We start from the raw sequence: 26,289 nt of genomic DNA on the forward strand, positions 1-26,289 counted from the left end.
AAGACCAAGGTGAATACTCAAGGATATATTAGATTTCATTGTTAGCATATTTTTTTTTATTTATTTCCTCAATTATCTTTTCATACAAATTAGTTCATATTCTTATTTAGAAACAGAAGCATATTGGCATTTTCATCACTAGCATATATATATATATATATATATATACATATATACATATATATATATATATATATATATATATATATATATATATATATATATATATTAGTGTATCCAGGAAGAATATTTTCTTGTTGACAGACGAGATTAAATGATATTGCTGTTTCTGCATTATTTATCTTTTTGTTAAGAACTTCAATTTCTCTTGCTAATTTACGGTGTTGGACTGATAGTTTGCTGAGTAGCTGTCCGTATGAGGTTGCAACGTTTCGGTCTTCTCTGTAGACCATCTTCAGGCTAATTGTTTGGGTGTGTGTGTGTGCGATGTTTATATACTATTTTATTTCTGATTGTTTGGGTGGTGTCGTGTGAAGCGATCATCCTGATTGGCTGCTGCGTAGTCATCAGGAATCACTGGGAGAGGTGAGGTCAGGTCCGCTTGTGGGATGGGAGAATCTGGAGGTCTATACTATGTATGTTCATGGTTGGTTTTAATTCTGCTATATAGATTGCTTCAATAAATGCTAATCTGCGGGAGTCTCTTTCTCTGTCTATTATTACTGTTCCTTCTTCTAAGTTTTGACGGGTGAGGGAAGTATTATGTTTGGTGTTATAGTGATTCTTTATGGATCCATGTTGTAGGTGGCAGGTCAAACGTCTTGTAAGTTTAGTCCTCGTCATTCCAATGTATGTTTGAGACCCACAGTTCTCAATGGTACAGTTATGTTGGTAAATGACGTGATTATCTTGTAAAGACGATGTCGATTTGGGAGGGCGGTTTCTCAGTAAAAGTTGTGACGTTTTTCGGGTCACAACTTTTACTGAGAAACCGCCCTCCCAAATCGACATCGTCTTTACAAGATAATCACGTCATTTACCAACATAACTGTACCATTGAGAACTGTGGGTCTCAAACATACATTGGAATGACGAGGACTAAACTTACAAGACGTTTGACCTGCCACCTACAACATGGATCCATAAAGAATCACTATAACACCAAACATAATACTTCCCTCACCCGTCAAAACTTAGAAGAAGGAACAGTAATAATAGACAGAGAAAGAGACTCCCGCAGATTAGCATTTATTGAAGCAATCTATATAGCAGAATTAAAACCAACCATGAACATACATAGTATAGACCTCCAGATTCTCCCATCCCACAAGCGGACCTGACCTCACCTCTCCCAGTGATTCCTGATGACTACGCAGCAGCCAATCAGGATGATCGCTTCACACGACACCACCCAAACAATCAGAAATAAAATAGTATATAAACATCGCACACACACACACCCAAACAATTAGCCTGAAGATGGTCTACAGAGAAGACCGAAACGTTGCAACCTCATACGGACAGCTACTCAGCAAACTATCAGTCCAACACCGTAAATTAGCAAGAGAAATTGAAGTTCTTAACAAAAAGATAAATAATGCAGAAACAGCAATATCATTTAATCTCGTCTGTCAACAAGAATATATACATACATACATATATGAGTCTTCATTTGGCGACACGCGGAATTTTTCGATGAAACTTTCACAATTAATATAATTTCGTATGCTGATCACAGAAATAACATTAATTCTATTGAGAAATTGACAAAAATGCCAAAAAAAAAAAACGGTTTTAATGGTAAAATAATTACCGAGACCTTAGCGGTACATACTTGCTTAATGGTAAAAGTTTAACCAGTAAAATTAGCGGTACAGTGGGCCGTCAGTATTGTCACTCAGTACCATCAAGCCGAGACGTGCTTACCGCTCTCTGAGTGTTATGGTATAGCTTATCGGTTAATGGAGCCTTAACGGTAGCAGAATTTTTGCTGGTAAGCTACCGTCAAGGTTGTTACCGATAAAACCCGTAACTATCGGTGGCTGCCCACCACTACCGTCAGTACCGTCACTCAGTACCACCAAGCCGAGACGTGCTTACCGCTCTCCGAGTGTTATGGTATAGCTTATCGGTTAACGGAACCTTAACGGTAGCAGAATTTTTGCCGGTAAGCTACCGTTAAGGTTGTTACCGATAAAACCGGTAACTTTACCGGTAGCTGCCCACCACTATTACATGAGGTGGGGGGTGTCGAATTTCACCAGAAAAAACGTTACATAATTTTTGAACGGGCCCCGAATAGTAATTCAGCCCATCTAATATGAATTCCTCACACTTCACAATATAGAAAAAGACTACATATGTAATCAGGAAGAACAACTGGTTCTATACAGCCACACAGCTCTGGACAGCGTTTGAGCCTTATAAGATATTTTTAAATGATAAATATCTATCCTGCTATTGCCACGATTACATTCGTGACAAATGGGTTGCTGCTAGATCTATTTCTTACAGATAATAAATACATAGCATTAACATGACAACACCTAACAAAACAGTTGGTGGGCAACATTTTATGGCTCCTGATGGCCGCATCATTTGTTGATGGGTATCGGGATGTTTTGGGTAATAAAACCTTAATTTACTTACGAGTGGAAGGACTGCTCACATCCACCTTTTCTCCGGTTGGTGCAGTTGAATGCAGCACAAGTTGGCATTGTAAAATGATCGTTGAATATGTATATGGGAGCGAAAGCTGCCGAGAACTGTAACTGTATCAGATCAGTGATCGCGTGGCGTGACTTTGTTTTGGTACTAACATCATGGCTGCCGCCGACCTCATAATCTCGACACCGATCCGTGATCCAGTTATATCTAGATCAGTGCTCATAGCCCATATATTGTTGTCATACATATATGGTTTAATAGTATTGCCACTATCCCATTTCCATTAGTTCCATAGTTGATTCATTACTCAATGGTACTGCTAATCCCAATCATTTGAAACTTTTCTTTTTCCTTATATTTCTGTTGTAATCACATTTTCTAATATAGTTCTCATAATCCTCTCTGATCGTTGACTAGGGTGGACAGACGTCCTGCTTTAGGCAGGACAGTCCTGTTTGAGTACAATGTCCTCCGTCCTACGTTCCCTCAAGCAGGGTATTATTTTATCCTTCTTTTTGGGGCCTGTCTAAAAAGAATTATATGAATTACCTTACCTATACTAAAACAGTAAGAACTGAAGGCCACAATAATCATTGACGTATTTCTATTATAATTTTATGTAGTTGCCATTGGGAACGCTGCGCGGAGCTGCAATGTATGTACACGTCGGAGTCTGAGACTGTGACTCCTGAGTCTCTGTGACGGTCAGTCTACCGAAGGCCACAGTCTACATTTACTCACGAATATGACTAAAGAATTTGGATTTATTGCTAAAAACAGATAATGTAACTTTCGTATATTTTGCGCACTATTCCGTTGTGATGTGGATATTAGCGGCACAGGATAAATGCAGCGATTGTCAGTCTCCCGAAGGCCACAAGGGGTAATGGGTGAATTCATTTCTTGCTTTGATTAAGCAGTGGTATTTAAGCCACTGCAGGAAGGACGAAAAGAAAGCCTACATTTAACCATGAATATGACTAAAGAATTTGGATTTATTGCTAAAAACAGAAAATGTTACTTTCGTATATTTTGCGCACTATGCCGTTGTGGGTACAAACGAACAGATCGTAAGAGTTTTGGAAAAGATCTATTCGAAAGGTACCGCTATAGTTCGACTACATAAAGATACAAAAAAGATCAAGATAGAGAAAGGAGTACGGCAAGGCGATACAATTTCACCCAAACTATTTACAGCTTGTTTAGAAGATATTTTCAGAAGATTGAGTTGGGAAAAGAAAGGTTTGAAGATTAATGGCGAATATTTGAACCACCTAAAATTTGCAGATGACATCATTCTTATTTCAGAAAGAGCAGAAGACTTGCAAGATATGCTGAGCGATCTAAACAAAGAAAGTATCAAAGTAGGTTTTAAAATGAATAAGAGTAAAACCAAAGTAATGTTCAACACGAAAGTTCAAAGTAAAGAGATTGTAATTGATTATGAGAGTCTTGAGGAAGTTGAAGAGTATAATTATTTAGGTCAGATGGTGAAGGTGACAAAAGATCATGATAATGAAATAAAGGGACGCATTACAATTGGTTGGAAAATGTTTGGTAAGTATAATGAAATCCTGAGAGGCTCTCTACCTTTATGTTTAAAACGTAAAGTTTACAACCAATGCATTCTACCAGAAATAATCTACGGATGTGAGACTTGGAAGCTGACGAGGGCGATGGAAACAAAGCTAAGGACTGTACAGAGGAGAATGGAGAGATCAATGATGGAAATAATGCTGAGAGACCGAAAGAGAGCAAGTTGGGTGAGAGAGCAGACTAGAGTGAAAGATATTGTTGAGGCAGTAAAAGAGAGGAAGTGGAATTGGGCAGGTAAGTTGGTGCGAACGACTGATGAGCGATGGAGCAAGTGTGTTACTGAATGGACGCCGCGAGATAGGAAGCATAGAAGAGGGAGACCAGACAGAAGGTGGAGAGACGAGATCGAGAAGTTTGAAGGAATGACGTGGCAGAGGATGGCACGGTCGTGTGAATCATGGAATGCTATGGAGGAGGCTTTGTTCAGCAGTGGACTCAGGATGGCTGATTTGATTGATTGATTGATGCCGTTGTGATGTGGATATGGTACAGGGTAAAGGTAATTAAACGGCACGCTACCACATGTAAATCTAACACTCATAGTAGTGTCGACCGTCGTTCTTGTATTTTTCTCCTCAGCTCGATCATCTCAAGATGACAGAAAAATGGCTGCAGAACTGTGTAGGGTGTATTATGCTGTAAAGCATCATCAGTCATACAGAAGCGTTGATTGTGGAGCAAAAGGTGACAAAGAAATATGTAGCGACTCAGTGAAGGATGTAACGTGTGGGAAAACTAAAACAAATGATGTATATGAAAATATTCTAGCACTGTATTTTGTACATATACATGTGGACATTATTATTTTTATCATCATGATTTGATTGAGTTGTACCGAGGAGATGGTTCATTAAATTCCGCGATACAGTCTTCTGCAAGGGGCATCGTCCTAACCTCCTGATAGGGAGTTTTGTGATGTTAATCTCAATCGTTATCATTACTGTTATTATGATTATTATTACTATCCTTATTATCATCATTCTTACTATTATTATCATTACCAACGGCTTTTTTCATTTTTATTTGCGAGGTAACCTACCAAGGTATGCACCCACCCTTACCCATCCCATTCCCATTCTTCACCCATTTGTTCCTCTTTAATTTTAGCTCCTCATGGGTGAAGGGTCATCCCTGCCTCCTGTCCACTACCCAGGTCATAGGCAATGCAGCAAGACATAGTACATCCACAGCAGGCAGTGGCATACAAGAGCATACCTGTCAAGGCTACTGTGGTGTCTTGCCATGAGATTTTGCATTAGAGACCATAAGTCTGTGTATAAAACAGTAATGAAACTATAAGAAAAGCATCTTTTTTATCATTCAATATGTTTCAAAACAAATGCAGAATGAAAACAATGTAAACACATGACACAGTAAATTTTCAACTTACACCATAAGACTTGAAAATCACAGAAATTACATAAGACTTATGCAAAAAAAGTAAGACTTGATGTGTTACATGCGGAGAAAAAACGTAAGATTTTCAACTTACACCGTAAGACTTGAAAATCAGAGAAATTGCGTAAGACTTCACAAAAATCGAAAGACTTGACAGTTATGACAGAGTGGGGAGGTGAAGAAGTGGTGTCCCTGGGCATCCAAATGGGGGGGGGGGGGGTGTAATCCAATCAGAGAAGGAAATGGGATCAATCAATCAAATCATCCATCGTCCACTGCTGAACAAAGGCCTCCTTCATAGCATTCCATGATTCACATGACTGCCTACCTCTGCCACATCACTCCTACAAAATTCTCAATCTCATCTCTCCACCTTCTGTCTGGTCTCCTTCTTCCACACTTCCTATCTTGTGGCATCCACTCAGTAACACACTTGCTCCATTGCTCATCAATCGTTCACACTAACTTATATGCCCAATTCCACTTCCTTTCTTTCACCGCTTCCACAATATCTTACACTCTAGTCTGCTCTCTCACCCAAAGGTAGGAAATTCTACATCCCACTGAAACCAATTTTTGCAGAGACATAATACTGCCCTTATGGTGAAATCTCCCATGGCTGAAAAAAATTGTACATATAGTTTAAAATGATAAAAAATCAATAAAACAAATTTTAAATAAATATCTTTAATAAAGTACTGCATTGGTTTAATTTCCTTTTAGTGCACGTTCACTTCAAACTGTCCATTTACTTTAGTATCAATTTCTATTCAAGTGACTAGGCACTTGACTCTTGTTTTAATGGACCACAATGCAACAGCTTTGCAAAATATTTCGTCTGTTATACAGCTGGACAATGGGCCAACTGTCCATTGCTGTGTACAGTTGTCCAATCGAAGTCCAGGCCACCAACACCAGGCCTGTTGTGTGTGTTAAGATTAATCAATAATACAATATTACCATATTTTCAGGCACAGTCAAAGAAACCAATATCTGTATACTGTACCAAATTGCCAACAAAGGTCATTTGTCCTTTATTTACAAAGAATCTGTTTTGTTTACATTTGGCAGGGACAGACTGGTCCTTGCACACAATTGTCCATTAAATGAAAGGTTGAGTGTGTACCCTAACACAAACAATAGGTACTTGCAAGTGGTGGTCCTATGGGACGGACATTAAAAGAAATCATCACCTGTCTTCAAAACCCATCGACACCCTCACCTCCATCTAGTGGGGCAACTCTGAAGGGCTTATAATTATTCTCTGGAATGAACCCAAGATTTCTCCGTTTCTCTGTCAATTTTTTATTCCAATGCCCCCCCCCCCCCAAAATATCTTTAAGAGAGCCCAAGAACCATTGGTGGCTGCTGTGGAACTGCAGATTTCTAATCAGAGAAATGAGGTTAATAACTATTATTACGATGGTTTTCATTTACTTCTCCAAAATTTTCCAATGAATCTTTAATAAACAAGGTTCTATAGCTGCATTATAATTTACAGTTGTCATTTCAAGAAACCAAACAGTCAACCAATTGATACACTGCCCTTCTTTGTTGTTGGAGACCTGCAACCCCTAGGAATCAGGCCACAGCTACCAAGATTTTGTGGAATTGTTGAGGACAAATGAATGTATGACACTGTAAGATAATGTGGTTTTTCTTCCATACAGTGACTACATTGAAGGCATTTAGTGTTTAGCACCAGGCCAGTTTTGTATTGGTATTGTTTCAGTGGTGGGTGACAACCTGATTGCAGAAATGCTAGTATCTCTATTTTTGGTCTCAAGAATGATTTCTCTTCTATGTTAATGTTTGAGGGTGCTTGATATATATATATATATATATATATATATATATATATATATATATATATATATTTTTTTTTTTTTTTTTTTTTTTTTTTTTTTTTTGGGGGGGGGCTTATGCTTTGTGTATATGTATTTTAAGATTGATCTGTTGTGAGGTACTAGGATTAGGTTATTGTAGGTGTTTAAGTAGCATGCTGCTGGGATTGGTTTCTTGTTGCATCATGTGGGGTGGGCATGAGTGATGTGGTGCAATGGGAGGATACCATAGGTTTGAGGGTTCTTGCATAGATATGTGTTAATCATTCTGGTATATTGCTATATGAGAAGAATTTTTATTTCTGAATACTGACGTACTAATGAAACTATTTTTGGTGCAACCAGTTATTCTTAAAGCTTTATTTTGTACTCTCTATGGACTTTCTCTTTTTCCTGCATTGTTGGATTACCAGTTGCAAATGTACAGTTGAGTGCGGTTCTTCCGAGCTGATTGTGCACTGCCATGAGTTTTTTTTTCTGCTGACCAACTCTTGTGTTAGCAACTGTTCTAAGTATGTTCAGTTTCTTATTTAATTTCACTTCAAGGTTTTTATACTGGAAGTGAGACTGAGCATGTCAAATGTGAGGTTAAGTATTTTAGTGTTTTTGACAAGTGGGTGTTTTTTCATGGTTGTTGACAGTGAACTGTATTACTGATGATTCTTGTGGGAGTGCAGACATTCTGCTTTGAGTCTGCTATATTTCCATTTCTGTACACTCTCTTGCCATACAAGACAATAAGCATAAAATCATATATACATACATACATGGTGAACCATGGTGAATCATATATACCTTACAAGGGCAGTAGCCAAAAAACAAAGGCATAAAATCCACTCCCACCCTTTCCATCCCCACATACGCCACTCCCATCCAACCCGCTCCCTCCCTCTTATCTTGGCTCCTCCTGGATGACGGGTCATCCCTGCATCTCACCCACTGCCCTGGGCCAGAAGCAGAGTTGCAAGACACAGCACATCCACAGCAAGGCCGCTTCATTAAATTGGCTACACCCCATTTCTGTCCCTTCGGGAATGGATGGTAACAGGAGTGATTGTGCCAACAGCACTGTATGGGGCAGAAACATGGAACATAAAAAAAAGGAAAAGAGGAGTTTGAATGTGTTTGAGATGAGGTGCATGAGAAGTATGATAGGGGTTACTAGGCTGGATAGAGTGAGAAATGAGGAAGTCAGGAGGAGAATAGGGGTGGAAAGGGAGTTGGGAGATAGGGCTGATGAAAGAGTATTGGGATGGTTTGGACACATGGAAAGAATGAGTGAAGAAAGATTAGTAAAAGAGGTGTGGAAGGCAGAGGTGGAAGGAGTGAACATGAGGGGGCAACCAAGGATGAGATGGATGGATGGATGGATGGGGTAAAAGGGGCATTGGGAAAGAGGGGAATGTCTGTTGAGGAAGGACGGGAGAGGACAGAAGATAGAGGTGAATGGAGAATGGTTGTGTATGGATGATGCTGTGATGCATGAGGGGGAGTGGGTGTGGGATGGGAGTGAGGGAGTATGTTTGAAAAATAAATTGACACATAATATCATGATACACTATAATTTGGATAAAAATTTCATTTCATATAGAATAAAATAATTACTAGGCCACTCTGAACAATATACAACAATCTCATTATAATTTGGATACTGTTGCCACTTTATATAAGCTACAATAATAAATATATTACTAAATTATTTTGACACTACAGTAATGGCATTACAATTTGATTTTTTTTTTCATATAAAGTAGTGACCAATAGGCCACTATGAACAATGTACAACAATATCATAAATCTGACTAGTTTCCTCCACAGAATCAGATGTCTGTGACAAACCAAAGTTAATATTACTGGACTTGCAAAGATCACCTTCTTCACTAATACTTTCCCCACTGGTGGCTATTTCACTCATTGCAATATCTTTGGTATGTGTGCTACCAACAACAACATCTCTAATTTCACTTTCACTAACAATAACATCTTCATCTTCCTCTTGTAGGGCAAACTGCACCATAGCATCATGTTCCTCTTGACAATGATTCTCCAAATCACTACTGGTCAAATCCCTAAGGTGGCACATGGGACAGTCATATTTGTATTCTGCAGATGTATCTTCATTAGGCTTTTTCCTCTTCCTTGCCTTGGGCACTTGAGCATGGATAGCTTGCATGTGGTTCTTCAGCGTTGCTTTAACTGCAAAACTTGAGCCACAGCTTTCACACATGTACGGTTTTTCTCCAGTATGTGTCCTCATATGTTCAATCAGTTTGGCATTAGAAATGAAAACTTTATCACAGTTGCTGCAAGAATAGCGATGCGTGTGTTTCTCGTGGACCTGTTTGCAGTGGTAGTTTAAGGACATCTTGCTTACAAATTTCTTTTTACATTTAAAACATTCATACCTTTTTTCCCCTGTGTGACTTGCTACATGATCCAAATATTTGTGTCGATATGTAAATGTTTTCTCACAAAAAGTGCAAACTATTCTTCCATCAACAGTTTGAAATGCTTTATCATGAACACATATTTGGTGCTCTTTAAGACTCCTTTTACACGGGTACAACTCAGGGCATAGAGAACACTGCTGAGGAATGGATCTATGATACTTAAGTGCATCCTTACTAGCTAAATACTTACCACATGATATACACATGTGATCTGTCTTCTGCTTCTTGAGAGGTACAACTTCTCCATGCTCTTCATGCTTGTGTTCTGACAGCATGTACATACCTGTAAATCCCTTGCCACACTTGTCACAAATAAAGGGTTTCCCCGTGTGAATCAGCATATGTCTGCGTAAATTAACCTGAGATGAGAGAACCTTGCCACAAACTTCACATTTCACAGAATGTTTACCCTCTGCTATTTCATGGCTTAACTTATGTTTCACTAAGTGATTATGCTTTTCAAATTCCAAGTCGCATGGCTCACAAATGAATGGACCTTTTGAGTGAGTCTTTCTTTTTCTTTTAACAACAGTTCTGTCAACATCTAAAGTCACATTTTCCTTCTTTTTGTTTCCCATGGTTTCCACTTGTGTGAGCCCATGTCCATCATCACTAGGATGGATAGATATTGTCATTACTGCCTTGTCAATAACTCCCTCCCCTGAGACCTTAGCAAATCTCTCTCTATCACTGCTCATCCCATTCATGTGGTATAGTACCCTGCCAGAACTTATCCTTCCTTCTGTGGGTTCCCATTCTTCATCTTCATTGACAGTGATAACAAACTGCTCTTCCTCAGCCTCGTCTTCTTCTTTGATCATACTTTCTTCTATATCATCTGGTTTGTTGGAAAAAAGAGAGCATTCAAAATCGCTGGATTCAAACTTTGAGGGAATTTTCCTTTTCCTTTGTCTTCTTCCTATCCATGTTAAGTTAGGATTTCCTGAAAATTAAAAGAAACATAAATACTTAGCAACTATATGTGCAAGAATAATGTCTGTTGATCTGGGATGAGAGGGGGCAATAGATAAGTGTTAGTGAATCAATCAATCAATCCATTGCCCCTGGTCTCTCTTGTGGAAGACCTGTGGCCTCTAGGAAACCAGCAACAGCCTTCAATTAGGACCATAAATCACTTTATGAAGAGATATTGTGTTGCTGTGTGGGTATTGCTAGAGTAGGGCATAGTAGTATGAGTTTTTTGTGTCTTCTATGTGGTGGTTTATCTGGGGCAATTTGAATCTGCAGTCAGGCCTATTCTGTGTCCTGAGCACAGTCATGCCAGTGTGATTCTTTTCTGATGGGGGAGGGCTTTCTCTGTAGGACTTATATCTGGGGGTTATTGTTGTAGTATTGTGTTTGGTGGTATTTCTTGAGGGGCTTGATTATCTAACTGGGTGTGAATATGTTTCTATGAGGATGTTTTGGGTGGTAGGTTGTGGTAGATATCTGAGTAGCATGCTTTATGAGTTTTAGTCATGTTAGTGGTTAGTTGTGATTGGATGGGGGGGTAAACCAGCTTCTGCTATCAGGCTCTACTTTGGAGCTGTTGTGTCTTGCTGCATTGCCTTTGACCCAAGCAGTGGGTAGGGGACAAAGATAAACTTTCACCCTAGAGAAGCTAAGATGGGAGGGTCAACAGCCAAGTTTTTGGATCAGTGAGGGATAGATGTAGAGTGTGGGATGGGTGTATGCTTTGACTTAGCCACCCCTTTTGATTTCAAAAGTCCATCACTCATTAACAAGCTATATAAATCGTTAGTTCGTCCACATTTGGAATATGCTGTTTCCGTATGGTCACCGAATCTCATTAAAGACATTGACAGACTGGAAAAAGTACAACGGCGAGCCACAAAACTTATTCCAAATATCAAAAATAAATCATACGAAAATCGACTTAACCACATGAATCTGTTTTCCCTAAAAAAGCGTAGACTCAGAGGTGACTTGATACAGGTCTTTAAGATTTTAAAGGGAATTGACAACATCAAAAGTGACAAAATTTTCACATTGAATGAGAATCAGACAAGAAACAATGGTCTCAAACTGTCCGGAAATAGATTCAATTTGGAAGTAGGTAGAAACAACTTTGCCAACCGTGTAGTTAATGAATGGAATAAACTTCCTGCACAGGTAGTGCAATGTAGTTCAGTTCGAAGCTTTAAGAATCATTTAGATAAATACCTAAGTAAGATGCTGTAATTATTATAATTTATGTTATATTATTTGTTTTTGTTTTGTTATAATTTGTCTGTCTGATTTTCATTTATTATTAGTTATATGTCAATTTATTATCATTTAATATTTACCTGTTTGTTTGTTATTCAACTATACCAATGCATTTATTTATGTATTTTAATTGTTATTTACATTGTTATAGTTTTAATTTATTATTAATATTTTTTTTTTTTTTTTTTTTTTTTTTTTTTTTTTTTTTTTGCATCCGACCTAGATATGGATCAAAAGGTCTCCTGTCGGCATGCTTTGCCTTTGTAATCCTTATAGGGGAGGTGGCAAAGTAAAAACTTTACCCACCCTACACCTACTCATATGCCACACCCATCCAAAAACCCCTTCATTATCCCTCCTCCTTAGCTCCACAAATGAATGAACCTTCACCACACTGCTTGGGTCAGAGACAATGAAACAAGCTGGTTTACCCCCATTGATTAATTACCTGGTGAACCCCCCCAATTCCACCCCTCATCCATTCTAGAAATATACAGGGCAAAGAAGTCCTTTTGCATTATATCATTTCTTCATCCATTTACAACCAGGTGGAGTAGGTGCAAGATGAATTTTGGGAAAAAAAAAAAATGGAAGTAATTGAATCAAAGAGTACAGGGAGCCGAGTTGAGTAGAGAGGAGAGGGTAAAGAGAGCAGACAGACAGATATTACTGGAAGTGAAGGCTGTGAGTGGAAGATCCCAGAAGAATAACTATGATGGGTGAAGATGATGATAAGGAGATACTAAGAGCACTGAAAGATGAAAGCTAGTATGGTGCCTGGGTTGTCATGTGGAATGTCTAAAAAAAAAGTGTAGTTCCAGAAGAATGGCTGGTGCATGTATGGAGAAAAAGCATAATGGTGGGCTGGAGGAGTACATATATATTTCCACCACACAAGAGAAAGTACGACAAGTGTGAATGTGGCAGTTTTTGAAGGATCAGTCTCTGTTGAGTATAGTCAGGAAGCTGTATGAGAGGGTGTTGATCAAAAGAATCAATAAGTCAATCTGTTGCCCCTGGTCTCTCTTGCAGGAGACCTGTAGTCTCCAGGTAACTGGAGACAGCCTGTGGGCAGGACCATAAGTCACTCAGGGAATATATATTATGTTGTTGTCTAGGGATTGTTAGTTTATCGGGCGTTGTAGTATGAGGTGTTTTGTGTCCCCTGTATAATGGTTGCAGGTGGGGCAGCTTGAATCTATGGCCAAGTCTATCCTGTGTTGGTACTTTTTTAATGCTACATGGTGTCCTGAGTGCAGATATGCCAGTGTGGTTCTTATCAGGTGTGGGGGGATTTTTTTATGAGAGGCTTATGTGTAGGGGTTGTTGTTGGTGTACTGAATTTGGTGGTCTATCTTGAAGGGCTTGTTTAGTGATCCGAGTGTATATGTGTTTTTGTGTGAATGTTTTGTGTTGTATAGGTGGTAAGTTGTTATAGATATTTAAGTAGTACCCTGCTGGTGTACTTCTTGGTTGAGTTCTGTAGGCAGTGCTTGTGAATTGTAGTGTGAAAGATGTGTGGTGTTTAGGATTCTGGCATAGATTTGTGTTCCTGTCATTTTCCTGTGGAGTCTTATGGGAAGGATTTTGGTTTCTGTATGCAGGTCTCCAATTGGTGTAGTTTTGGTACATCCAGTTATTACTCTCAGTACTCTATTCTTTACAGTTTATAAATTGTTTGTGTTCATCTCGATGTTTGTTAGGAACCATGCTGTGGAGGTATAGTTGATGGTGGTTCTTATGAATTCCATGTAAATGGTTATTAGAGTCTATTTCTGCTGTCCAAAAATAATGCTTCCAATGGATACAAGTAGGTTTGTTTTATTGTTGATTTTTGCTGTCAGGTGCTTGACATGTGGGCTGAAAATCATACGAGTCTCAAATGTGAGCCCTTACATAAGTGAAAAGGTCAAAGACATACAGTTGAAGTTGACAGACAGACCAGACAAGAAAATAAATGTCAACCCTTCAGGGTGGCACCTTCAGATGAAGGTGAGGGGCTTGATGGGTTTTGAAAATGGGCAGGTGCTACTGCAAGATACCTGCCAGTGGCCATGATGCCAACCAGGAGAAGATGGAAAGCCAAAAGAGACTTCAGTCCCCACCCCCCAGCAAAGATTTTAATTCCCTTTATGGGTGTGGTGACAAAGTCAAAGCATTCTTTCTACTTTTATGATACATACTGTGAGGGAACTGAGTAATAGTACAGAAAGAAGAAATATATAGAAATTAGGGAAGCCTGTTGAGGACAGTCAAAAGTTGTTTATATGATTAATAGTGCATGCGTGAGAGTTAGGAATGGATAGAGTGAATGGTATGAGGTGACTACAGGGCTGCATCTTGGTCATGTGATTTTACCATGGTTGTTCAATATGTATATGGTAAGGGAGATTAATAAAAGAGTAATAGAAAAAGGTTTGGAACTGGTGAGAAAGAATGGAAAGGGGCGGTGTACAATTTGTTATTTCCAGATGGCAGTGCACCTGTGGCTGGTTCTGTGGAGAGACTGAAGCAGCTGGTGACAAAGTTTGGAAGGGTACGAAAAAAAAGTTATGAATGAATGCAGGCAAAATTAAAGTGATAAGATGTACAAGGAATGGCGATAGTGGCAGGTTGAATGTGGCAGTGAAGGGTAGGAGACTTCAAGAATTGGAAAGTTGTCAATATTTGAATTCACATGTGGCAGTGAATAGAGGAGTGTATGTGAGGGTAAATTGTAGAATAATGGAAGCAATTAACTGTCTGTATGCAATGAATTTTTTTATGATAAATAGGTATTTGGGGATGAATACAAAGAATATGAAGGAGATTATATGCGGTGTTGTAGGGAGCAGAGAAATAGAAAGGATGAAAATGAACATTTGGGAAATATGATAGCTGTTACAAGAATGGATGTGTATGTGAGGCAAAAAATGGGGGTGGGAAGGAAGCTGTTAGATAAGATAGACCAGTAAGTACCGAGGTTATTTGGGCATACATATGGAACAAATGAATGAAGACATACATATACCAAGGCTTTTTCCCCCTTTCAAGGGAGGTAGCCTAAAAGAAAAAGGCATGTAATCATTCCCACCCATTCCATCCCTAAATACACTCCACTCCCCTCCACCCTCCCTCTTATCTTAGCACCTCCTGGATGACAGGTCATCCCTGCACCTTGTCCACTGCCCTTGGTCAGAGGCAGTGTTACAAGTCACAGCACATCCACAGCAAGGCTGCTTCATTAAATCAGCAACCCCCCTTTTCGTCCCCCCATGCATAAAAGGAGAGGGGGGACGGAGAGGGGGGGGTCACCGATTTAATGAAGCGGCCTTGCTGTGGATGTGCTGTGACTTGCGACACTGCCTCTGACCCAGGGCAGTGGACAAGGTGCAGGGATGACCCGTCATCCAGGAGGTGTTAAGAAAAAAGAATGTGGAAAAGAGAAATGGATGGAGAGAACTTGAGAGGAAGACCAAATGAGGTTCATGGGGGGGCATAAAAGAACCTTTGGATGCACATTGAGGACATGAAAAGAAACTCAAAAAAGATAGTTATAGAAGAGATCTGAAGAAAAAAAGTTTCACACACAGAGTGGTGGACATTTGGAATAAATTGGATGAAACAATAGTATGTGCAAAAACCATACAAGAATTTAAGAACAAACTAGATGATGAAAGATACAAAGACAAGTCACTACAAGCATAGCTCCCTTGCGTAAAATACAACTAGGTAAATACAACAAGGTAAAATACTTGAGGAAGCGAGAGAACAAACAAGAAACAGGAGTGTACGAAAGGAGATCGTGAATGGATGATGCAGCCTGAAGGAACATTCTCATCTGCTTCTTAAATCAGTTTGAGTAGATGAGGAGAGGTGGTCACTCAACAGGATTAAAGTTACAGAAATTAACTTTTTCAGAATTCAGGTAAAGATGTGACTCACACTAACCTTTATTCTCCTTAGATATATCACCATCATCTTTCTTCCTTGCCTTTGGAGGACGACCTCGCTTCTTCTTTTTGTGATATCCAAGTATCTCTTTTGCCTTCCTAAATTCTTCATCCTTTGCCTCTGCATCATGTGGAAAAAGGAGTGTTTAATACTTCTAATTTTAAGATTTTCTTTTTATATGGAACCCACATTGGTACCATAACTATAAAAGCGAAACATCTAAATTAAACCATGTATCATTCAGTCAGTTTGTCACCTAAGTTCTCTCTTGCTAGAGACCCACAAAAACATGATAACTGGCAACAGCCACTCTTGTTAAAATTAACTGAGAGAAATCAAGGTTCTGGTCTATCAACCAAGTGTCAGCCCATTGGGGCAGCACCTGCAGATGAATATGACATTGTTGATGAGCTATGAAGATACACCAGCAAGGAGATGATTCTTTCTGATGATCATTTTGCAGGACCACCACTTACTAGTACCCATCATCAGTCCCAATTCTATATGAATAATGACAAAGTATATAAATTCAGATGACCTTGTATGTCCTTGTCCTTATGAACCTGTGTGTCCAAACTTAACTCTTCAGTGTTCACACAAACATCCACCATGGATCGAACTGTACACTGAGTCTCAGCATGGTTTTCCTTTATAAGGCAAAGGAAGATGGAGATGCCATTATAAGAATCTATGTCAGAATCTGTTTGTGTAGATACAGAAGCCATTCTATGCCTATTTCATATCTGTAAAAATCAAAGAAATTAATATTAATAACATATTCATGTAGTCATGCTTTCATTTACTACATAATATTGGTAATAGTTATTTTCATCCCTGCAATAAATGATAATGACTATATGCAGACATTTACAAATGAACTGCATATATTTTCATTTTTACGGATGCTCCCTGGCTGAGCAGGTTAGGGTGATGGAGGTATGATGGAGGTAAAGTTGATGGTACAGGTAGTTCGAATCCTGCCACTGGTGAGTTGAACTAAAGGTATGGTTTACTGAATTCCATGTAAAGAAGTCCTCTGTAAGGGGCATAGTCCTAGCCTCCTGATAGTGGCGAGTTTTGCAGCATTGAACCAAATCAAATAATCAATATAATAGGAAACTCACTGGCTGAACAGGTTAAAGCGTCGTTACTTGTGGCGAAGGTTGAGGGGATGGCAGTTCAAACCCTGCCACCAGCAAAGTTGAACCAAGTGCATGGTTCATTAAATTCTATGCTACAAAATCCTCTGTAGGGGGCACCATCCTTGCTGCCCAATAGGGGAGAGTTTGTGACATTACACTATATCAACATCATCACCATGAATATATTGTAAAAATTATAATAATCTAGTACTTTGGACTCTTCTTCAGGATATGTCATCAGTGTATATCTTATATCTATCTATCTATATACCCAAAGGCTTTTTCTCCCTTTTAAGGAAGGTAGCCACCCAAGGCATGCACCTACCTGCATCCATTACCCAATCTGTTTTCCTTTTATCTCAGAATTTATATGAAAAAATATATATATATATTATTAACCTTGGACTATGCCCAAAAAGACATTATAAAATAGACTCCATAGAGAAAAACATAGTACATACATACATATACCAAGGCTTTTTCCCCCTTACAAGGGAGGTAGCCAAAAAGGGAAAAGGCATAAAATCATTCCCACCCATTCCATCCCTGAATACACTCCACACCCCTTCACCCTCCCTCTTATCTTAGCACCTCCCGGATGACGGGTTATCCCTGCACCTTGTCCACTGCCCTGGGTCAGAAGCAGTGCCACAAGACACAGCACATCCACAGCAAGGCCGCTTCATTAAATTGGCGACCCCCCCCCTCTCCGTCCCCCCATGCATAAAAGGAGAAGACGGGGAGAAATCCCTTCAGGCTGCGTCAAATTTTGCTCACACATACTACCTCACCCCCCCATCCCCCCACCCATTCCACCTCATGCATCACATCATCCATATACAACCATTCTCCATTCACCCGTCTTCTGTCCTCTCCCGTCCTTCCTCAACAGACATTCCCCTCTTCCCCAAAGCCCCCTTCACCCCATAGTAATAAGGCAAAATAATGTATGAGGAAATGAGTTAAGCCTTCAAGTAGCAGCACCAAGGCTATGAAAGGCACAGTGTCTCCAGTAAGGAACCATCCACCAATCCACCATCAAGAGCAGTTCAATAAATCCCTATCTCCACTTAGGGGTGTGACTCTCAAGAACCTGGTCTCTGGAACAAGCACAATCTTCACTTATTCTTTCACTCCTACTTTCTTACACCCTACTTTTTTCTGATAAGGTGAGCAGCTCACTCACATCTACACTCCCTCTTTTACTGCAAACTAATAATGAAACAAACCCAGGCTACATAAGGCCCATCACATATGTATACATATTTTTTCATTACAATGTTGGCTATGGGTCCACTATTGTGAACTGGTGGCATATTTGGAAGCATGCTGGTTTCACATTCGCTTGGTCGTGGCTTCAAATCCAGCACTTCTCTCCAATTCCCAGCAGTGTTTGTTACTTGCCCCAACAGTTCAAGTACATAGGGCAAGGGTAACTGTTTTGGCTGCAGCTACACTAAGAGTACACCACACTAACAAATACAACAAATTGGACATGCTGCCACATACATCTAATAAGGACATAAGAGAATGAAGGAGACTGCAAGAGACCAAAAGGCCTACATTAGGCAGCTCCATATCCATCACCACCTGTCATCCCACTGAGAACTTTGTCCTGGGGCAGCACTTAGGCATGCAAGAGCTCTGCCATCACCTCCATCAAGAGACACTTGCTGTCTGAACTGGACCCAAGATCTATCAACTTCAACTTTTCCATACAGGGAGAGCTGAAAACTCGGAATTGATCTCCTGAATCACAATGGCAAAAGCCGACAAGACTGTGAGAATAAACACCTTGTGAGATCGAAACCTTTATTGGTACTACGAAGGAGAAAATGCCTCGAAGCGGCCGCCATTCAAAGCTTCAAAACCATTGAGCAGAACAGAGGCATGTTTAACATCGCCCCTCCTATCATCCATCTGTTACCCGCATTAAATAAATGTATGAAATGTCCCCCTTAAGGCCTGTCTACACGAGCGGGCCTGATCGGCGGGCTTGCCCGTTAACGGGCATATTTGACGGGCAAACGATCAAATTGCCCGAAAGGCCGCCGAGCGAAATCACTGAGCTGGTGCCCGGTAGCTGGAGTTTCTACCCTGCCAGACGCAAGATAATATCGCAGAGTTGCTTCCAGACGAGCTTCTGCTGTAATGCTGTTTCTCATAACTGTGTCTTTCTTCACTATGTACGGCTCCACCTTTGATAATAAGATGTAAAAAGTGCTTACATTCATCCTCAGGTAATTTCTGAAGTCGTGTTCCTCACTACTTTGTAGTTCATGAAGTATTGTTGCAGTGCTTCCAAACATACTTCTTTTCTTTAACCAATCTTTACACCATATCCTTTTCTTCTTGAGACACACAGCTATTATCATAGAGCACAAAATCTTTTTCTTGACAATGCTAGGCACCATGGTTCTCGTACAGCACTCCACCCGCTACTGGCAACATCGTCGGGCAGGCCCAGCTGTTCATCACTTCGGTCGTGTGGACAACATTCACGGGCAGGCCCGCGAGAATTTGCCCGTTAACGGGCAAACCCGCCGATCAGGCCTGCTCGTGTAGACAGGCCTTTAGTCCACTTCAACAAACTGTCCAAAATGTCCTCCTTTGTCTCCACCAAGTCCCACCCGTCCCCCTCCTCCCCCCTCCCCCTCCACCTACCACCCACCCCTCCCTGATAACCTCTCCCAGTTCCTTCCCTGTTGGCTTATATATGCTCAGAGTGTGTGTCATGTCTGTACTTGAAAAAGCTGTAACAAGCGAAACGTAGTACCAATAAAGGTTTCGATCTCACAAGGTGTTTATTCTCACAATTGATCTCTTCTCTTTTCTCTACAACTTTCACCCATGGACAGAAACAGTGCAACTCTGATGCAACACAGACAACAGTCCAAAGTTTCTTTCCAGAGAGATTTGTGGGAGGTTCATAGAACCATTGCCAGCCACCATGGGACTGCAAGTTTTTAATTTAGTGAAATTTAAGATAACATTTTATTTTGATTGGTTATAAATTAAAAGAAATGTTACCATTTAAAACGGCAGTATCACCATCACTATGGAAACAATACACAATCCATCAGAATCAGTGTTATACAGTGACAGTAACTGTTGCCTAGATTTTCACTCAATGAAAAACCTTCAGTCTCATAACATTTGGCATTGTTCCTTGGACCCTCCTCTGGGAAGAAACTTTGTAATGTTGTCTGTGCAGCATTGGTGTCAACCTGTTTCTATGTCACTAACTTAAAGTAGTTGAAGGAGAGGACCAATTGCCAGATGTGAGATCTCCATGTGTGAAAAGATGTGAGAAATAAGGCTGAAGTTGATAAAAATATCATGGGCTCAGTATAAAGCCTGAGTTATAGTCTCTCAAGGCTGCACCTCTTGATAAAGTTGAAGGGGTTGATGGGTTTTCCAAATGAACAGTTCTGCTGTCCATCTTGCAGGACCAGTACAAGCAGGTTGTTGTTGTTGTTGTTGTCATTCTCTAGATTGTCTGGCCAAGCAGTCCTGTCTCTATGAGGAACACTATGGCTGGAATGGAATTTTCTCACAAATCCCTTATAGTGTATATTGTGTTGCTGACTTACATGATTGTATACAATACAGTTTTCCATAATGTGTTGTATAGTATGGGGTGAAGTGTTACATCATGGACAGTAATCTGTGAGGCAGTCATCTATCCTCTTCATCCAGCCTCCAACCTCACCATGGAGAGAGTTGGGGGGGGGCAAACTGCAAAAAAAAAAGCCCTTGCCACCCCTGCAGGTGGCACAAATCCCTGGGAGCAGCTTCAGTTACCCATGCAAGTACCAGTACAAGCAGGTACCCATCATTGGTCCCAGAATCAATACAAATCCCAGCCAGTATTTGGCAAAATGTAGACTATACTAGCCCAGTCCAGCCCAACCCAATCTAATCAAAATTTTCTATTACATTTATCCTTAACTAATCACTACAAGTGAATAATGGTTGATTTGGTTTAATTTCACAAACTCCCCATCAGGGGGTTAGGATGGTGCCCCTTACAGAGGAGTTTGTAATATGGAATTTAATGAACCATGCCCTAGGTTCAACTTCACTGGTGGCAAGATCTGAACCACCATTCCCTTCGACCTTCATATGTAATGATGCCCAAATCCAATCAGCCAGTGAGATTTGCATGGCCCCTGTGCAAATGAAAAATAATAAATCTAATATTTACTGCAAAATACGAATGATACAATGGCCATAGTGGAGAGAATAGGGGACTACTAGCCTGACCATTGGAAAGATCGTAAGAAGAACATGGTAGTGTTAGGGACATATAGCATCTTCGAGCATTAAGTTTTACTAATTTGCGGCTTCGTAATAACCTATTGTAGTTGCATGTCTTTCATGTGATAATTGAACATTTTACTGTAAATAGATCACTCAATAGCGACAAGGAAAAAATAAAGAATAGAATGGTACTAGATCACACTAGAAAGAACTTAGGAAGAATGTAGAACTTAAAAATATAATTTTACTAATTTGTGACTTTATAATAATCTATGGTAGTTGCATGTTACATGTAATAGTGTAAAATTATATAAACAGATGTAAATTTTTAGTTGTGCACACCTACATGATATAGCAATAGAAAATTTATTATTTATTTTGTAAATTATAATACATCAATGTAATATGTAATTTTTTTGGCAGAAATCAATAACAAAAAAATTGCTAGAACCAATTTACTAACGAACGAAGTTGCAGCAGTTGAATGATACACTATGTTTGTTTTGATAGATGCCAAGATTGAAGAAATGAAAGGATAAATTTGTCTACTCTAACCTAACTAATGTACATAACCTAACCTACATTTAGTAATTTGGTACCACAAATTTGATCATCTGGGTCATCGTCATCATCACAGATGCTGACAGCCTGATTTTTATTGTACCTCGGGCGACAGCAGAACCCATGTTCTCTCATAGAGTCCAAGTAAGCCCTATTGTCTTTGTAACAACACTTATTAATGTCCCCTGTAGTTGGAGAATACCCGGTCCACGTGAAAGCTATCATCTGACAGTGACTGGACTGGACAGAACAGCATGGTATCCGTACCATATCCTAGCGTCTTTGTTCGTTAGTAGATATGCTTGTAGCAAGGTTTTTTTGTTATTTATTTCCACCAAGAAAATTGCACACTACATTCATGTATTTTAATTAACAAAATTAATATTTAATTTTCTAATGCTATATCACACAGGTGTGCACAACTAAATACCAAAATAGATCACTCAAAAGCAACAAAGAACAAAATCAAGATCCTACATACCTCAAAAATATTGTCCCTAACCTAAAGCCTTACGTAACATACACAGGAGTGTCACTGAAAATCACCATTCAAGACTTGAACCCAGGACTTCCTACTAGTTGGGTAACTGTGCTTACTGATTAGAACATGGTCACCACAAGCCTGTATATTTCCCCCCCTAAGCCTCCCCTTCCCACCCAACCTGGGCCAATTCTAGTATGTGCACCATTGCACATTCTGTACATCATATTCATTATGCCATGTAGGATGTAAGGGAATGTCACTAAAATTTGGCATTGATAAGGATTAGAACCCAGGATATCCATGTCAGGTACACGTCACATACAAATCACACTATAGTTAACTCAAGTGACAACCCACACACGTCTAAAACTTTGAGAAATTATGACAAACCTTGGTAAAGGCATTATTTTGCTTTACCCCACCCAGTATCATGTATGAAAAGGTTTACTCCAGACTGGTCTGACCCCTTCGGCAAAGGGGTTATAGACTTGAAATAGCCTAGTATCAGTCACAAGAATGGATAAGCACAACCCCATAAAGAGGTTAAAATAGTGGGACAGGCATAAAGAGAAAATTGTTGTACCATCTTTAGGTATAACTATGGAGTGGTCACCTTAAAGACTACATATAGGTGAACACACCAAAGATGGTAAGTTTACATGGGGTTCCCATATACTATGGATAGACTATGCCATCTGATATTACTGTTAACCTACAGTGAAGAAAGTTTCATAAAAATTGGAACATATGCAATAACAGGGAAGCATGGTAGTACTGCATAGCAACCTTTATTCTTTAACAAATGCACAATCCCCTCCAGCTCCACCAAAGATGCATTGTTTAAGAAGAGACAGCTGACAATTCAGAACTGATCTCCTCTATTTTCCCTACAACTTTCAGCCACGGACAGAAACAGCCCAACTCTGATACAACACAGACAACAGTCCAAAGTTTCTTTCCACAGAGATCTGTGGGAGGTTCCAGGAACCATTGCCACCCACCATGGAGCTACAGGTTTAGTGAAATTTAAGGTAACACTTGATTTTGATTGGTTCTAAATTAAAATTACTGTTACCATTTAAAATGACAATATCACCATCACTACGGAAACAATACATAATCCATCAGAATCAGTGTTACGCAGTGACAATAAATGTTGCCTACATTTTGAATTTTCACTCAATGAAAAACCTACAACCCCTTAGGCTTAGGAATAGGTGTTGTATTTTTATTCATCCCTAGTTTATTATTATATTCTCATTTGTGACTCAGTCCATATTCTTTACACTTGTTGATTAATACCTTGTATTGGTTATTGGCTTGAACGGTTTGTAAAATGATTGTATACTAACTTAAGTCAAGTCGAACCTAACAACTTTACCTTAAGTTTTGCAAGTCAGAAAAATGAAAAAGGACAACCAGTAAATTTAGGACATGGGTAAAGATGACTATTTTATACAAACCGAGATCAACTTATTGAACATACAAAATAACTGTATAATATGTGGATGAAAAGAGAAAACACAAGAAAACATGCTCTAGACTAAGACACAAAGAAAAATCCTTATAGAGCTGTCAATAATAACCCATAGCTCTGCATCTACACCATAGAATTTCATTACGATATTCGTATTTAAAACAGCTTCGTTTGGAAAAGTGTATGCTCAAAGTGATATGAATTGTTTAGTATTTGATATACTGTAGTGGTCCACTAAGCTGAGCCTAAGGCTAAGGTAAGCTTCATGAATATAACTCGAGAGAAGTTGACGAAGAAATACTTATTCTCTAACAACCTATATAATACATACAGGAATTATTTCCGTGTGATCCCTTCTCTAGGTCTCAAATGATAAAAAAAAATTGCTTGGAATTTATGTTGTACGCCTCAATTCCTAGACTTTCCTCCAGGACAATATTACTACGGTAAATACAGGACACAGTTTCTTAAAGAAGGACACAGGTGACAACTATTGGTAAACAAAGCGAAACGAACGTATTTCCCAAAAAGTAGTCACAAAATAAAAATAACTAGGTTGAAATCTGTATAACACCAGTGCTATTAATTCTTATGTCAACGTTCCGAGTGGATAAATAGGAATGATTTCACGTCTTTTCAATTTTTCATCTTGATGCTTATTTTCTACCATCCTCTAGAGCAGTGGTTCTCAAACTTTACCATGCCAAGGACCCCCCCCAGATATTTAAGTCCCAGCCGAGGACCCCCAGCCAATCAAAAGTTATTATTACCATACCAAGATACCCATTACATGATTATAATGCAGTAAATTTACTATTTGCATATTCCTACACAAAGAAAGTATAAAAATAAGCATTTAAAATATTTTCAAAATTTTGTCGATTTTCGGTTTAAAAACATTTCCATCTTCAGTTCACACTTTCTGTAAGCATAGAATAAAGCTTGAATGAATATAAATATTAATTAGAAAGAAACAAATGAAATATTATGACATATAAAAATGTAATAGAGAAGTGCTGGCTGATTGCACAACAAAATATCGATATCACCGACACTATAATGACAGAATCAGTTTTGTATATTTTTATAATTATATAGTTTTTTCTGGATTGATTTTTTTTTTTTTTTTTTTTTTTTTTTTTTTTTTTTTTTTTTGTCGCGGACCTCCTAGGACCTTCTCAGGGACCCCAGAAAAAAACTATATAATTATAAAAATATACAACACTGATTCTGTCATTATAGTGTCGGTGATATCGATATTTTGTTGTGCAATCAGCCAGCACTTCTCTATTACATGTTTATATCTGTCATAATATTTAATTTGTTTCTTTTTAATTACTATTTATATTCATTCAAGCTTTATTCTATGCTTACAGAAAGTGTGAACTGAAGATGGAAAAGTTTTTAAAACGAAAATCGACAAAATTTTGAAAATATTTTAAATGCTTATTTTTATACTTTCTTTGTGTAGGAATATGCAAATAGTAAATTTACTGCATTATAATCATGTAATGGGTATCTTGGTATGGTAATAATAACTTTTGATTGGCTGGGGGTCCTCGGATGGGACTTAAATATCTGGGGGGTCCTTGGTATGGTAAAGTTTGGGAACCTATGCTCTAGAGGCTCGTGTACATTTTTACTGTTCGAGTGATGTTACTGCCCATCCTCAAGGAGATACGATATCCCAAGAGAGCCTCTGTGTGTGTATTTACTAGTTGTATTTTGCGGGAAGGGGAGCTACGCTCGTAGTATCCCACCTTTGTATCTCGCAGTGTCTAGTTTGCTCTTAAACTCATGAATGGTTTTTGCGCACACTATTTCATTGTCCAGTTTGTTCCAAGTGTCCACCACTCTATGTGGAAAACTGTTTTTCTTCAGATCTCTTCTGTAGCTATGTTTTTTAATTTTCTTTCCATGTCCTCTTTTGCTTCTCCTGTCCCAGTTTAACAAGTCCTCCCCATCGAGTATTTCTGCGCCTTTCATGATGGTCAGTAGGTAACCTCTCTCTCTTCTTTGCTCCAGAGTCGGTAACTCCAGTTTAGCCAATCTCTCCTCATGACAAGTTTGCAAGTGCAGGTGCCAATTTTGTTGCTGCTCTCTGGATTCTTTCTATTTTCTTTATATTCTTTTTGGTACTGGGTGACCACAATGTCGCCGCATATGGTCTTGGATCACGTGTTAGACTCGTGATCGACAGATACTACCCTCCCAGAAGAGAATTCATGTATGACCGATCTATGGGTAACGCTGTGACCTCGTGGTGTACACATGCACCGATATG

At 39.2% G+C, this 26,289-nt stretch overlaps 1 protein-coding gene across 3 annotated transcripts; it reads right to left on the minus strand.

Moving 5' to 3' along the window:
• Positions 1-7,535: 7,535 nt before the first annotated feature.
• On the minus strand, positions 7,536-25,126 carry LOC143029581 (uncharacterized). Of its 3 annotated transcripts, none has more exons than XM_076192268.1 (4): positions 24,337-25,126; positions 16,617-16,821; positions 16,076-16,198; positions 7,536-10,859 (listed from the first exon to the last, which is right to left on the minus strand). In XM_076192268.1, exons 2-4 carry the CDS (start codon positions 16,801-16,803, stop codon positions 9,235-9,237), a joined length of 1,935 nt encoding a protein of 644 aa, XP_076048383.1. In that variant the 5' UTR covers positions 16,804-16,821; positions 24,337-25,126; the 3' UTR covers positions 7,536-9,234. The 3 variants fall into 3 exon arrangements, with proteins under 3 accessions (XP_076048383.1, XP_076048384.1, XP_076048385.1); XM_076192269.1 differs by lacking the exon at positions 24,337-25,126 and adding an exon at positions 23,910-24,296; XM_076192270.1 differs by lacking the exon at positions 24,337-25,126 and adding an exon at positions 17,203-17,954.
• Between the last annotated feature and the right edge of the window lie 1,163 nt (positions 25,127-26,289).

The sequence above is a fragment of the Oratosquilla oratoria genome, chromosome 11, assembly GCF_046742065.1.
Source record: "Oratosquilla oratoria isolate Oo_2021 chromosome 11, ASM4674206v1, whole genome shotgun sequence".
Lineage (NCBI taxonomy): Eukaryota > Metazoa > Arthropoda > Malacostraca > Stomatopoda > Squillidae > Oratosquilla > Oratosquilla oratoria.

What these genes read in the sequence shown, in the direction of transcription:
- LOC143029581 (XM_076192268.1), bottom strand. Translation starts at nt 16,803, where the DNA reads ATGGCTTCTGTATCTACACAAACAGATTCTGACATAGATTCTTATAAT. An exon ending in TAAGGACAAGGACATACAAG is followed by an intron (nt 16,199 to 16,616) that starts GTCATCTGAATT and finishes CACATGATGCAG; the next exon opens with AGGCAAAGGATGAAGAATTT. An exon ending in TATATCTAAGGAGAATAAAG is followed by an intron (nt 10,860 to 16,075) that starts GTTAGTGTGAGT and finishes TTTAATTTTCAG; the next exon opens with GAAATCCTAACTTAACATGG.